Source organism: Dipteris shenzhenensis, chromosome 15, assembly GCF_047967505.1.
Source record: "Dipteris shenzhenensis isolate YYH24624 ecotype China chromosome 15, Dip_SZ_1.0, whole genome shotgun sequence".
Classification (NCBI taxonomy): Eukaryota; Viridiplantae; Streptophyta; class Polypodiopsida; order Gleicheniales; family Dipteridaceae; genus Dipteris; species Dipteris shenzhenensis.
The window spans coordinates 55,026,477-55,041,905 of record NC_141610.1 but is presented as its reverse complement, the minus strand read 5'-3'; the positions used below and the strand labels follow the sequence as shown (position 1 = coordinate 55,041,905).

At 49.9% G+C, this 15,429-nt stretch overlaps 1 protein-coding gene across 1 annotated transcript; it reads right to left on the bottom strand.

Annotated features, from left to right (window-relative positions):
* Window positions 1-13,349: 13,349 nt before the first annotated feature.
* LOC147894009 (gibberellic acid methyltransferase 2-like) lies at window positions 13,350-14,886 on the bottom strand. Its single transcript, XM_087386557.1, has 3 exons — window positions 14,341-14,886; window positions 13,927-14,208; window positions 13,350-13,813 (listed from the first exon to the last, which is right to left on the bottom strand). The coding sequence occupies exons 1-3, from the start codon at window positions 14,860-14,862 to the stop codon at window positions 13,463-13,465; spliced, it is 1,155 nt and encodes a 384-aa protein (XP_087242683.1). The 5' UTR covers window positions 14,863-14,886; the 3' UTR covers window positions 13,350-13,462.
* Between the last annotated feature and the right edge of the window lie 543 nt (window positions 14,887-15,429).

The window sequence follows — 15,429 nt, the reverse complement described above, 5'->3', positions numbered from 1 at the left end:
AGGTAGATGGAGGCCCAAAGTGCCATGATTGGTAGCCTACATAAAGTATCCGATAGCCTCTGCTACGAAAACGAAAAGGTAAGATGCAAACGGGCATCCCTGTCATACCGATCTGGATAGCTGAAAAGCCGGTCCTTTGCCTCCACAAACCACCATCCTGCTAGAAGAGGGAGTAAAGTGAGGAGACCCAAGAAATCCATCTATCACTGAAGCCTAGCCTCCTCATAGTGCCCTCCAAGAAACCCTAGTCCACCCTATCATAAGCCTTCTCAAAATCAAGAAGAAGAATTGCAATCTTCTGCTGACTCTCCTTCGCCCAGTGAGTGGCCTCCCAAAAAGTGAAGATGTTATCCAAGATACTCCGATCTTGGACAAATCTTGTCTGAGTAGCTCTGATGATATCTGGCAGGATAGGATTTAGGCGAAGAGCCAAGGTCTTCGCTAAGATCTTGTAGGCTGTCCCTAGAAGTGTAATGGGTCTCCAATTACGTAGGACTATCTTGTCTCCCCCTTTCGAGATGAGACAAATCATACCTATGGATAATGTCTCACCCAAAGATCTTGTATCGAGGGCCTCTGAAAAGGCAGAGAGTAGATGAGGCCCAATCATATCCCAAAGAGCTCTAAAGAGAAGTGGCGACAAACCGTCCTCCCCCGGGCATCTATCTCTGGGCAGCTTATGTAATGCGTCCGTGATCTCCAGGAGTGATAGTGGGCTATCCAAAACATGACTCATCCTGTTTGAGACCATCAGGGGGACATGACTCCAAATCTCCTCTCTGGCTTTGATCATCTCCTCGGTGACCGGATCGGCGGTGTAAAGAGTGGAATAGAAATCAGAAGTGATCTCAACAAGACGTTGAGGGTCCGTCTGAAGAGACCCGGCCTCATCCACAAGTCTACGAAGACTGTCCGAAGAGTATCTCTGACCCACTGCCCTGAAGAACTCTCTAGAGCATCTATCCCCCTTCTGAATCCAGAAAGTCTGCTAGGAGTAAAACCTGAACTGGGCCCTCCTACCCCGAATCTCTTCTAGTCTCTCTTGAGCCTCCGAAAGCTGCCCTCTGATGAAAAGAGAATGAGGAAAACTCTGAATCAATCTCTAAAGTCTGGATACCTCCGCTCTTGCATTCCGATCTCTGATTCTGAGCTTTTCCTTCTCCTCTTTTGCCCTCAACTGGCAGGCCATGCCAACTCTAGCCAAAGCCCCCTCTACCCACATCAACCAGCCCTGATCCACAGGACTGTCCACTGACAACCAAGTCTCTCTCAACCGTTTCACGAACTTTGTATCCTGAAAAACAAAGTCCGGAACTCTCACAAAGCCTGTGCTCTCCAATCGAGAGGTAGGAAGAATCTGTAATAGGACTGGAGCATGGTCAGATAAAACATAACCCGGGTGGATCCCAATCTGTCCTCCTCTGGCCTGACCCCATTGGCCAATATAAAACCTGTCAAGTATGACCAAAGAAAGAGAGCCATGGAAAACCCCGGATCAAGAGAACTGAAGACTGTGAGCCAAGTGAGGAAAGTCGTCCAATCGAGCTGCATCATGAAGTCCAGCATGCAAAACAAAACTATCCCACTCCACTCTCTCCCTATCAGAAAGGCCACCCTTTGTCTGCCCTGACTTGTCTTCAGCGAATTCAACCATGTTGAAATCACCTCCATCAATCCACATGTCTGCTGCCTGAGGAAGGGACTCTCTGAGCTGTCTCCAAAAAGCGCGTCTGTGGGCTGGATCCGTGGGAGCATACACATTGAGAACACCAACTGCTGTGCTCTCAATATATTGCTTTGTTCTCCACTAGTGTACCCTCTTGGGTGATCTCTGAGGCCCACCTAGCTGAAACTGAAATGCAAACTCCTCCCCTCGTGCCATCCACTGGGCTCCAATATGTCTGGCTCTATCCTCTAAGTAAGGATCTGCATGTGTCAATCCTGTCCTAGGAGAGCTTATGCTCTTGGATAAGCACATTGTCTGGAGGGGACCCTGAGGAAATAAACCGAAGGGAGTCCCTAAGCAACTGCAATCTAGGAACTCCCAATCTACGACCATCTGCATCTGAGGTAAATCTGCAGCCGTTCAGTCCTCTCACATTCCAAGAAATGATGGACAACCTAGACATCGGATGGAAGTGAGGGTGTGCCAGTTGCAACGGCACAAAACTCTCTCTTTGACGGCGCAATCCAAAGTCGGTCTCTGATAAAACTCCAAATCTGCCCCAACTCGTGTAAAATGGCTCCATCCAAGGGAATAGTACTCTGGCGTGAACCGAGGAGCTGAAAATCAAACCAACCAGCACTCCTGGGCAAATCAAAGTCTCCCTGAATCTCAAAGAACAGAAACAGAAAGGCCCTGCCACCGAAGCCAAGTCGAAGAGTCCTAGGGCAAGAATGAATCTGCGAGCCTACAATACGATGAACCGATGAAAACTGAGTCATGCTCATAAGCTGTCTAGCAATCTCAGTGTCAAGTCACTCAGCTGACCAGCTTTCGCTCCCCCGAGATCGAAAGCTACCTGCGGAGAAACGAAGAACGTGCCCCTCTCTGGAGAGAGTAACAGATCCTAAGTACTCCTCTATCTCCTCTGACCGTCGGCAAAACACTGATAGAAGTTCCAATCGAGTGAGGGAGTCTGTGATAACCCCTCGAGCCAAAAAGGGCCAAAACTCAACGGGCAGATCTCTGTAAACCATCCTGGGGTCAGGTCTAGGAGTCAGAAGAGTAGAAAAGGGCTGAGCCGTCCTGACTCTGCTCCTGGAATAGGTGAGAGGGAGAGGAAGAATCTGCGACGAGGTGCCTGTCCACGTGGGTGATTGATACTCTCGCTCGATCTCGTCTGCTAGGATCTCCCAATCCTCACGCCTGTCTGGATACTAAGCAAAATCTGTGACCGCACTCGCAAAAGATCTGGATAAACCAGGAGTGAAAAGCTGCGAGGACGAGGTTGTACTGGGAGGGATGTCTAAAAGGACGCTCCGCATAGCAACAAAGGAAGGTACTATGCGACGGGGCTGTGAAAGGGGTCTCGAGGGAACCTCGTACAGGCGCATGAGATCTTGGAACGGGCTCTGACTCTGACTTATGTCGTAAAATATTACTCTCTCAACGGACTATTGGGGAGAGGCATCCATCCCGGTAACTGCAGCCTTAGCGGTCTCCTGTTGAATAACTGTCTCCGTAACCAATATCTGAACCTCCGAGGTAGTAGTGTCTAGAGTCATCAAATCCTGAGCTGCTGTCTCCTGCACAGTGTGAAGACCTGCCTGTGGATGGTCCTCCACCTCTCCCCTTTCCGGGGTCTCGTGCACATGTGTCTCGACTCCCTGAGCTACCATCTCTTGCACAGTGTCAAGACCTGCCTGTGGATGGTCCTCTGCATCTCCCCTTTCCGGGGTCTCCTGCACATGTGACTCGACTTCTTGAGCTACCGTCTCCTGCACAGTGTCAAGACTTGCTTGCGGAGGGTCCTCTGCATCTCCCCTTTTCGGGGTCTCCTACACATATGTCTCAACTCTCTACCATTTGTGAGCTCGTACCTGGGGCTGCCCGTACTGCTGGCTCTCCCTCTGTCTCCGTCTCCTCCGAGCTCTCCATGAAAGCTGTTCCACTGGAGGCACCTCTAGGTCCTTTGATTCCATTGGAGGCTCCCCCAGAGGAGTCTCCTCTTTTTCTGCTGAATGAGTCGAAGCAGGCTCAGAGACCCCTGGAGGCTGAACTGAAGGCTCTGGGTCACTCGTAGGATGAGAAGGATCCCGACTGGGGCAATCCCTAATAAAGTGACCTTTCTTCCGACAGAAAAGACACTGATCAGGAAGCCCCTCGTACAAAACCCTCTGGTGCATCTGGACCCCATCTCCCGTAGAGTACGATATCAAAGTAGGAAAAGGTCAAGGAGGGGGGAACTCTGAAGTGAGTCTAACTGACTGAGCATAGGAAAGTCTAGCACCTGATGGGATGACTGTACTTGCCACGCTAGCCATATGCTCCACAGCTCTGCGACAAGAGCTGACATCATCAGGAAGTCCAGGGAAAAGCATCCAAAAAAAAACCTGACGCGGTCTCGGGGAAGTAGTACTGAAGTGCTTCCGCTAAGGCCACAAATGGATGACTCTACTCTAAAACTGAATTGGTGAGCTCATAAGTACTCTTTGAGCCTGCTCTGCAGACTGAAGGCCAAGAGAAAAGTACCCTCTGCCAAGCAATCGAAAAACCGTAACTGAGACACCCAATGAGGCCATGCTGGTGTACACCCAATCACATAACTGTTGGCCTCTACCGGGTAGAAAGCCAATGATGTGCATCAAATGAAAACCCTCCTCTGCTACCTCAATCATCTGCACAATGTCAGGAGGAAAAGAAACTGTGACTTCAATCTCCTCAGGTTCGGCGACGGGAGTGGCATTAGTGTCCTCCATTGTCTCAGCTTGCGCTGTCCTGAGGGGAGAGCTACCTCTGCTAAAAATACCCACCAGGAACTCGCAACCAACCTCTAGAATCCCCAAAAAACCCCTAGTTAAAGAATGCCCCAAACTTAAGCCTGCGTGGAATGAAAACAGGCCGCTCAATGCAGAAGCAGAAAGCTCCGCCAATGCCTCGAAGCAGCCCAGGAACTCAGCTCCCCGGAACACGAGCAGAACTGTCCCGGAGAGGGCCCTGAAGCAGCCCAGCTTGAAGCGCAAGGGAGGGGCAAACAGCAGCTACTGGCGGCCTGAAGGGCAGCCTAGATGGCAGCCTGAAGGGGCGACCTGAAGGGGCAAGGGGAGCTCGACCAGCAGGGCACGACCAGGAGCAGCCAATCAGGCTGAAGGGGGGACGCAACGCGATCGGGCTGAAGGGGCGGCTCAACCACTAGGGCACACCTGCAGCAGCCAGACGGGCTAAAGGGGGGCATGACGCGAGAGGGCAAGGGGGGGCGACCTGAGCAGGGGGCACTGCCAAGGGAGCCTGCGTGGCCAAGGCAGCAGGGCGCTGCCAAGGGAGTAGGTCGCGGCCAAGGGGCAGGGTGCTGCCAAGGGCTGGTTTATGGCGACGGGCGATGGCAGGGGGCAGCAGCAGACGGAGAATGAGACTAAGGGGAGTTTTGAGATCCACCTTAAGCTAGTTGAGGGTGGTAGTAAGCTCATCTACCTTCGCAAGTGGGTATAAGGAGACTAAGGGGAGGGAAGCAGTGGTATCCATCAAAGGAGTGTGGGAAAACGTTCTAGCTTCAATTACAAAGAATTTGTTTACCACTTGTATATGTAGTGATTCAAAGAAGGAGAAACACTGTATTCAAAAAGTGCTAGCGAGCAATCACAAGGTTCTAGCTACAATCACAATGGATTTTTTCACCACTAGTGTATGTAAATTCTTTGGAGGAGAAACATCGTATTTTGATTTTTTGAACCTTAATAAAGTCCATTTCAAAACTGGACTGAATAGAGTGGTGGTGAGCTTATGTTCCCAATCATTAGAACTGGCCTCTACCGTGCATGCCATTTTTTTTTGCGCAAAAAGTAGTGCTAGTTATATTACTTGAAAGCGAGAGTACAAGAAGGCCTAAAGGCCAGCGGGCTGCAATCACAAAACGGATTCAGCCCGAGGAGTCAAAATGCTAAATACAAGCCTCTTAGGGCATAATCATCGGAGAGTGGACAAACAGCCACGGTGGAGGGGCGTAATGCCACTGAAGACTCTGAGTGGAGTGCTAGAAGAACAACTCCCGGTGGTCCTAGTCGCGAAGGAAATGTCGTCTCTTTTCCTTCCCTGCCCGGGACTCTCCCTGAATCTGATCCCACTGACGCTTGAGCATGTGAACGATCGTGCTCCAGATGTCTGCTAGGGTCTGGGTGGTAGAAGTAGTCTGAGCTCCTACAGTCTGCGCGCATCTGGAAGTCCAGATATGCCAGCCTGCAATGCTCCCTATGATCTCCCAAATTGGGTGCCGAGGCATCGCTCCTGCATCTGTCTCTGTCAGATGCCAAGGGAAGCTGTCCATGTATGCCCAGGTGGCCTGCGTGATGAAAAAGACGGGATCTTGTCTAGAGAATTCATAGGCCAAGTGATGTCCCGGCTCAGTGCTGCACCAGCAAACGGCTCCCCAAGTGATCGGTCGTAGCTCGGGTGTAGCCCTCGCTAAGATCCCCATGATTCCCTTCCAAACCGTCTGCGCATGCGAGTAGCTCCAAAGGCAATGCTTCAGGGACGACTCCTCCTGAAAACACATCTGGCAATGCCCCTCCTGCCCCATCTGCCTCAGCCAGCTGCCAACTGGACGCCCCTTGTGTGCCACCATCCAAAGGAAGTAGGAGATCTTCCTTGGACGCCAGCTAGCCCAAAGAGTCTTCCAGAAAGTGCGAAGAAAGACCAAGGATATCCCCTGGGCATACCACCTATGTGCCTGTCTGGGTAGCCCTTGCCGGAGAGCCCCAAGAGCATGCCGACCCGTGCGTGCACTGTAAGAAAAGAAGGGGATAGGGTTCTCTGAGGTCTCCGATGGTGGCCAACGCCACTCTCCTGGGTCCCACTCCACCTCTGTCAAGGAACGGCCCTCCCATATCCAGAGTCTCCAATCCTGGTCCTGCATAATCAGGGGGTCTATATGCCACGTCTTCCCTTGCAGCCCTACAATGCGAAGGCGCTGCCAGGGAAGTTGGGGGTCGATCACGGCCTCTCTGCTCTGTAGGCGACTGTCATCAGTGACGAAGAAGAAGTGTACCGAGGAGTCCGAGAAGAGGCCTGCAACCACCAAGGGAATGCCTCATGGAGTGAACTGTCCTAGCCACCTCTCATCTCCAGGGAAGAGCTGTCCGGTGACTATGGGAATCCTCCAACCTAAAGGAATGGCAGCATCAATCTCCGCTCGCCGAGCCTGGATCCCACGTGCCGTACCTACTGCTGCTGCTAGCTCGCCTGGGCTCAGCTGACTGTAGACGTCCCTCCAAACCTGGAGCGAGCGTGCAGGCCAGAGCGCCCAGAGTGCCCAAGGGATATGGGATCTCTCTCCAAGCTGACAACCTGTAACATCTGTCACCTGGCTGCTCCAGATCAAGGGGCTGTCTGTCTATCTCCTCTCGGCAGCTAGGGGGAACCTGGGAAAGGCTGTGTTGCAACTTCCTCCAGACCGAGATGAGGCTACGGAGGAAGGGGGAACGGGGCTGAGTCAAAGGAGCTGAAGTGAATATCCATCGGATAGAAGGCTGCCAAACACCCCCTCTCTGGGGAGTACACGCGCTGAGACCATGTTGTAGCAAGAGCTTCCACGTCTGCCCTCTTGGGGTCAGACCGCGGATGACTAGCTTGCCAAGAAGTGCCTGACTCTGCAGTTCTGGATCTATGATGCCGAGGCCGCCCTCTGCTTGGGGGAGAATGAATGTCTGCCAGGCGATCCTAGCTCTGGTGGTGTCGGAACCGTCTGAACCAGACCATAGGAAGTTCCGCACCAGTCTCCTTAGATGGGCTACACAAGACCTCTAGAAACACCAGCAAGAGGCCATGTACCAAGCAGTGGCAAGAAGGACCTGGTTGACCACAAGGGCCCTGCCTGCCAAGGAAAGCGGAGCCGTGCTCCAGAAAGCAAGCTTCCGTCGTATGGAGGCTAGGACCGGCAAGAACTGCTGAGCCGGTGTGATGTCCAGGCCTACCTGAAACCCCAGGAAAATACCCCACTGTGAGCTAGCTCCCGGATCCGTAAGAAAACCAACTGACTTATGCCAGTTGATTTTCGCTCTAGCCGCAAGGCAAAAAATCTCTAGGGACAGTCTCACTCGCTCCAGTGACTCGACATCATCCTGCACATATAGGGCTGTGTCGTCTGCATACTCGGAGTCGAGAAGCTTTGCATCATCTCAAATAGGGAGACGCATCCCTACGAAGACCAGTGGTACGGGCTCGAAGGAAGTGGGTCATGGCCTCCGCAAAAAATAGGAAGAGGTAGGGCGGTAATGGACAGCCCTGACGCATCGAGCGCTCGAGTGTGAATCTCTCCCCCATCCTGTCGCTAATGATAACCCGACTGGAGGCCGATCTGTAAAGGCTAGCAATACCTCTGATCCACTCGTACGACGGGAAACCAAAGCGAGAGAGTGTACCTTCCAAGAAGGACCATTCTACCCTGTCGTACGCCTTCTCAAAGTCGAGGAGGAGTATGGCAAGGTGCTGGCCACTGTGCTGGGCCCATTCTGTCACCTCTGAGAAAGTGAAGATGATGTCCAAAATGCTGCGATCTTGGACAAAACCAGTCTGGGTGTCATGAATCAAGTCGTGTAGCAGGGGGCGGATGCGGCTGCTGATCATCTTGGCGAGGATTTTGTAGGCGGTCGGGAGGAGGGTGATTGTGTGCCATTGTCTGATCTCCTGGCGGTCCCGCCCTTTGGAGATGAGGCAAATCAGGCCTGTTGCAAGGCTCTCTGGCATCTGCCCGCTGGAGAAGATGTGCTGGAAGGCTGCGAGCAAGGGCCGGTGGATCTGCTCCCAAAAGGTGGTGAAGAAAGCTCTAGAGAGGACATCCTCACCTGGGCATTTATGCCCATCAATAGCGCTCACTGCATCCTGCATCTCTGCCACAGTGAAAGGGGCGAGAAGGGCGTCGCTCATGCTGGGCTGCATGAGCCGTGGTGTAGATCTCCATACCTCCTCCCTGCAAATGCGGCCACGAGGGTCTGGGGGCTCCCGCTGGAACAATGATCTGTAGAAGTCTGTCCCGGACCTCGTCTGGATCTGTCCTGACACTACCATCCTGCGCCCTAAGAGAACGGAGCTGTTCCCCTACTGACACCTTTGTCCATGAGTCCTGAAGAACTCTTTGCAGATCCTGTCGCCTTTCCTAGCCCAGAAGGACTTGGAAGCATGAAATGAAAACTCTGAGCGACGCTGGGTGATCTCCTCTAGCATGGCTTGGGCCCGAACCTCCTGCTGTCTGAGCTCCTCAGAGCCTGCCACTTTGACACGTGGCACCCCTTGGGCTGCCGCTGCATCAACGTACGTGTCCTGCATAGGCCAACCAAGGTGTGCCCCCAGGTCCTTGATGATCGGGCTCGGTTGCGAGACCTGGGAAGATAAGGGTAAGTGGATGGCGAGGAATGCGAAAGCGGGCATCAAAGTCCGCTACACTGAAACCCCTGTACCATGGGACCATGAGGATGATCTTCCCACCCACAGAAGTAGGGGATCGCCTGACCATGTCACTCGCAGCCTGTGCTGAGGAGAGCTTAAGCCAGAAGATGCCACGTCCCATGAGTTCTACCGTGCATGTCATTGTGCGGCACAAGGTCTTGTTTGAGCTCTCGGCTTGGCCGTTTGCTTTAGGATAATAGGGTGTGGACTTCCTATGAATGATGAGGAACTCGCTCATTAGAATGCAGATTATATCATTAAGAAAATGAGTTCCTCGGTCACCCACAATTTCCAGTGGGAGGTCAAAGTGTGATATCACATTCTCGTATCGGAACTTAGTGGCTATTCTCGCATCCGCCTTCTTGGTGGCCTTATCCTCTGTCCCCTTTGTAAAATAATCTGTGGCCATGATAAAATATCAAGCCTAAGTGCCTTTAGTTGCTGGACTGATTGGTCCTACAAAAACAATACCCCACTTTTCAAAGGGTTGATCTATAAGGACTCCTGTTAGAGGATAGTCCTAGTTATGGGGGATGGAGGACCGTTGGCATGGGTCACAATGTTTAAAAATTTGGCCACATTTGCAAAGAGAGCTGGCCACTATAGTCCTACTAGCAATATCTTGCGGGTCATAAGCTCTCTAGCGAAATGACCACGTGCGATGCCCGAATGGGCTTTGTCCAAAACCTCCACAAATTCATCCTCTCACGGATGCTGCAGTGCATTATGCCATCCTTGCCCATGTGATAGAGCTAACTGGCTATTAATTGATATGGAGCCGTGTCCTTAATAAGTTTCCTGGCCTGGTCTTTATTAAGGCCTTATCCTGAGGGAATCCATTGGCTAAGAAGTGTCCGATCTCCTGATCCCATTCCAGAACTAGATCGATAAGAACTAGTGGGGCATCTAGAAGATCATCTTCCACTCCTATTGCTGGTTTTCTATTGGGAATGCGGAACATGTGATCAGCCATAAAGTGTGTATGTCCCTTCTTTACAGCAGCGATGGTGACGTCAAACTCTAAACGGGCATCCACCGCATGATGCGTGTTGTCATACATGGTTTATTGACCAAGTAGAGGAGGGCCTGGTGATCTACAAAGAAGACAAACTTGTTTCCCAGCAAGTAATGCCTAAATTTTTTTATAGCATACACCATGGCAAGTCGTCCTCACTCGATCGTGGCATAATTCATTTTTGTGTCGTTCAGTTGGTGGCTTTGTGAATTATATCAGGGTAATCCAAATTGAACTCACTTGGCTGCACCAATACACACCCTATTGCAAACTTGGAGGCATCGATATGGACAAAAGATCAAGTCCCAATTAGGTGCTCACAAAATCCGGGCTGAAGCCAAGAGAAGTTTGAGGGTTCAGAGGTTTGGCACTCCATCCATTAGAAGATTATTAATAATTTGTACAAGGGGTTGGAAATCTCAGCATAGTTGTAGATGAATCTGCGATAGTAGCCCATGTGTCCAGTGAACCTTTGTACTCCCTTTGCATTGGTGGGTTGGGGTATTTCTAGGATAAGTTTGATTTTATTATAATCCATGGAGTTCCTGTTTTTGGACACATGTCCGAGAATGACCCCGTGTTTAGCCCAAAATTGGCCCTTCAAGGGATTGAGGGAGATCCGATAGAGCCAGCATCTTTTGAACACAAGTCTCAAGTACTTAAGGTCATCATCCCATTTGGAATTATCACATAGATCATCTAGGAAAGCCTCCAGAAAAACCCTCAAATATTCCTTGAAAGCCGTGATCATCATGATGCCTTTGGAATGTTGCAGAAGCATTGGTGAGCTCGAAGATCATCACCCGGGAAGCGTAAACTCCCCATTTTGCGGCAAACACCATTTTGCGTTGATCCTCTGGTGTAATAGATACTTGGTTGTATCCAGAGAACTCATCTAGGAAGCTGTAAGCCTCCTTTCCAGCGACTCTTTCCAAAACATGCTCTGTAAAGGGCAGCGTGGTCTTTATGAGTCATGGCGTTTTGAGATCTATGCATACTCTAATCTTGCCATTCTTTTTTAGCACTATGACGATGGAGGATACCCAATCCGTATGCTTGATCTCATAGATGAACCCTGCATCTATTAACTTTGTATCTCCTCCCATACAATTGTCGCATACTTCAGATTCATCCGGTAGGGTCTCTCCCGCATCGGTCTAATATCATTCATCATAGGGATGGTGTGTTGTATGACCTAATGTGGGAGTACAACATGCCATGCATGAGAAGAAAATAAATAGCTCAAAAAGAGCTAACAAAAATCGAAGGTGGAGGTTGAAGATGCCACCTCAACCCTGAAGAAGACTCAGAGAAGAAGGGAGGGAGATCCTCTCCAAAATCTAAAGAAGATAGCCCTCCTAGCAGTAGCTGCTCTGGAGGATCCCTGCATGCTTGACCAGATGGCCATTAGAGTATGCATAGTATGAATCCATATCAAGTGAAGCAATCTTGATACTCATGTAGGAGGGTAATAAGAGCCTCTTCTTGCTTGGGGGTGAGGTCATTGGCTATATAGACTGGTTTTGGGTCTTTGCCATTTGAGGCAAGGTCCACTTCCTTGACCTTAGCTGGACCATCATACCCTTGATGATTTCCTTCTTCTGTAGTTCATCTAGCCTGCTATCCTAGGGGAGTGTTAATTCTATCTAGCATGGCTCTCCAATTAGTTGAGAACTCATGGTGTGTGGTAACAACACCCACATATCTCAACCAGTGAAGATCCACCTTTACCTTTTGTACCCCCTAGCCATCCTCTGGTGGTTAAGATATTGATCATGTTTAAGGGAACTATGTTCCCCAGCACCTTGGGATCGTAGGCTTCCATTTTGTCCCTGTCTTCTTAACTGCATCTATAAGGGCCAAGGACGTGCATCAAATTTTTTGAGAACTTGGGTTTTGGCAGCGAGCATACCAGTGTTCTCATCCTAGGGAGGAAGTCCTTTATGTATTATCCAACTCAGTCATGAATAGGTTGCTGGTCATTGGGTGGGCTTTCCACGTCTAGAGGTTGACCCTCACGATTTGATCATTCTTGCGCACATAAATCCTATTCGAGATGGACTAGACCTACATTGCGCATAGTCTTTCCAAATTGACATCGTATCCATCTGGCTACCCATGGAAATCCATTACAACAAACCAGACACGGTAGGTGAGGCCAAAGGTTTTGATCTTAATGTCCTTCAAAACCCCTTCGAGTTGGGCCATTGCGCCATCGGCTAGCTTAACAACCAGGTTGGTGTTCTCAATCTCAGAGCTTCCCCAACTTAGCCCAACATTGCTTAGAGATAATGCTAACACCAACTCCTCCATCCAAGATCACCATGGAGTTTTTGATTTGGTAGGTAATTGGGAGCACAGCCTTGGTATCATCACTCTCAAAGTATTGGCCCGGTTTGTTGATTGGAATCTTCAATAGGTTCGGACCTTCCATTATCTTGGGGGCCACTTCTTGAGGTGTGACCATCTGTCCATTCATCCATCTATCCCTAGTCTTAATAGGGCCGCTATAGGCATTTTAACCTTTGTGGATAAGAATGCGGCGTGAGCCCTAGCACATCGCAAGGTTGGTTGATGGGTTCTTAGACTTCCGACTACAATTCTTTGAAACCATTAAAGGACATAAGGTCCTCCTTCGTAGCCTGGTGCCACTTAGGGTCATCTTCGAACATCTTGTGTCTTAAGAGTGACCGTCCCACTGAATTGCCCTCTGAGCCTTTCTCAACTACTCTTTCTAGGGCAGGGCTAGACTTAGGGGCTCTATTTTGGGCCTGGTAGTTTGGGTATATGGTATCCATCCCCTTGTTGGTCGTGAGCCTTTCCTCAAAATTTTATTGGAAGTCACGGACTAGCTGTTGTGCCTCTACGAGGCATTGCTTCTTGACTCCTAGCTCGGGGTATTCATTGCACCCTTCCAAGTTTAAGTTCGGCTTGTGAAACTGTATCCCTCTTACATTATACTGTTCTACAGACTAAGGGTGGGCAAGGTCCAACGTCGATTGGGTGACTTTAGAGTACTCCAGATTTTACACTCTTCCAATTCTATTTTTATACAGCGACTTGTTAGATCCATAATAGTCACTTAAATCTCAACATGTGAATAATCCATAATAATGCTGATAACATATAAACATAGAAAACCACAAATGGTGGAGTTGTCTCTTATCATACATTAGAAAACAGATTAGAACTACCACATGAGACGATAGATTTTAAATCTAAAGATGTGCGTAATCCATATAAACATGGCAAACCACAAATGGTGGAGTTGTCTCTTCTCATACATCAGAAAACAGCTTGGAGCTAACACGAGACTGTGGAAATACACATTTCTATCAATTGCAGAATCATTTACGCCGGAGAATGGCGAGCAGAAAGTGCTTTGTAGTTAATGTGAATTTGGTAAGGTCGGGCGCACGTTCTGTTGCAATCCTTTGCATCTTCGTGAAGAATTGGACAGCTCTCTCCTCTCCTATGTGCGATTTCACCATCGGCCTTATGCAACTCTTGGTGATGTTCGTCCAGTAAGTTCCAAATGCATGTGGGTCATCAAATCTCTCTTCTTTCTCGCTCTTTGTAACCGTCAATTTCAGTAGCTCCAGCTCCTGCACGTCTTGCACTGCAACCTCGAATTCTGTTCGACTGAAGTTGTACATGGGAACGTTGAACATGTCTCGCTCGTTGGCTTCTACTAGGCCCTGCACAGAAAAATGCACACTGAGTTCAATACCCGAAACATGTGGTGTCCGATACAGGTGAAATTCCTGATAATAAAAAGCGCAATAGCAATGATGAATGAGGTGTAACGTACCTCAGACACCGCCTCGTTCCATGTAGGTTGGAGGATGTCCGAGAAAATATCAGAGTGAGAAACATATGCTCCCGTTGGATGCTCCTCCGCACGGCTCAGTGAGAACACGACCGCGATTGCACCACTCGCCAATTCTTGCGCTCTGCACTTGAGGAATTTCTTGAGATCAGATAGAGATTGTTGGGCGTAAGCCTCGCAGACCTTTGGCCTCCGCCCATCTATCCAAATGTGGCCCCCATTCCACGCAGGGGATGTCTGATCGATAACAGCCGGAGGCACCTGCACGAACACCCAATGAAAGATGTATGTGTCAAGACATAAGAGTACAATGAAGATCCGAAACTCCCTCCAAACGCAATGGCAGAAACAGTGACGCATGGACCATGAATATATGGTAGAGATGGACGATTCCTGAGACAGCCAGTTCAAAGCGAGTGAAGATATCGCGAAATGCAGGCTCGCTTTAGGGAAGAGGAGGTCGTAAAACGATCCCGGAACGCCAGCACTGTAAATCTGTTGGAGCTCTCGGCCTGCTTGGTTGCGTCGATGACGGGGGCCAAGGAGGTCGGAGGACTGCAGGACGTGGAAAAGGTTGTTGAAATCGTTGGAGGGGAGATCGGAGAAGAAATACTGAATGTCTGGATGGGAGTGGAGGCAGCGTTGTTGAATGATTGGAACGATGAATTCAGCGCAGACGAGGGCGTTTCGGCCATGGGAGCAACCGAAGTCAGCGATGCGAAGGCAGGGAGGTGGAGGATCATCAAGCAGGGAATGGGGTGGGATGAGGCCGCGGCCGAATGCTTGGAGCAGGAGAGGTTTGGCGACGGAGTGGAAGTGAAAGTTCTGTCTGTGGGAGCTGTTGGCGTAGCTGTCGGGTCCATCGCCACCCTCCATGACTGGGATGCTTCTCGCTCTTGCAGCCTGGACCTCGGCCATGGCTGTGCCTCCTCCTCCTCCTCCTCCTCCTCCTCCTCCGACCTCGATCCTCCTCCTCTGCTGCATGTTTACGTTGTTCATGAGAGTGGCGTTCATGTAGCCGACCATGACTCACCCCAACCCAACATTTCCCACTTGAGTATTCTTTTCAACATTTCCAAAGTCAAACCCCACATTAAAGTATTTCGTTGAAGAAAACGAAGTCACGATAATGACGATAGGAGAGAGAGAGATATGAAGATGCTTTGGGGATGATAAGATACTGAAGGATTGGTGAAAGATGTACTTTACGTTCCAAAGCTCATCAAGAACATCTTGTCAGTAAGTCGAATGACGGAACACAACTGCCGAGTCATCTTCGACGAAGATGAATGCATTATCAGAGATAAATCCAGAAGATGTGAGCTAGTAGCAAAAGGTGTCAAGGAAGGATGCTTGTACAGAATGCTAGCTACAGTATCCGAGAAGCATGCAAGAAGAACACGTGCATGATAATGGTTTGTGATAATGGTAGTGTGGAGAGAGAGGAGAAGAGAGAGGGAGGGAGAGAGAGAGGAGGTGAGAGAG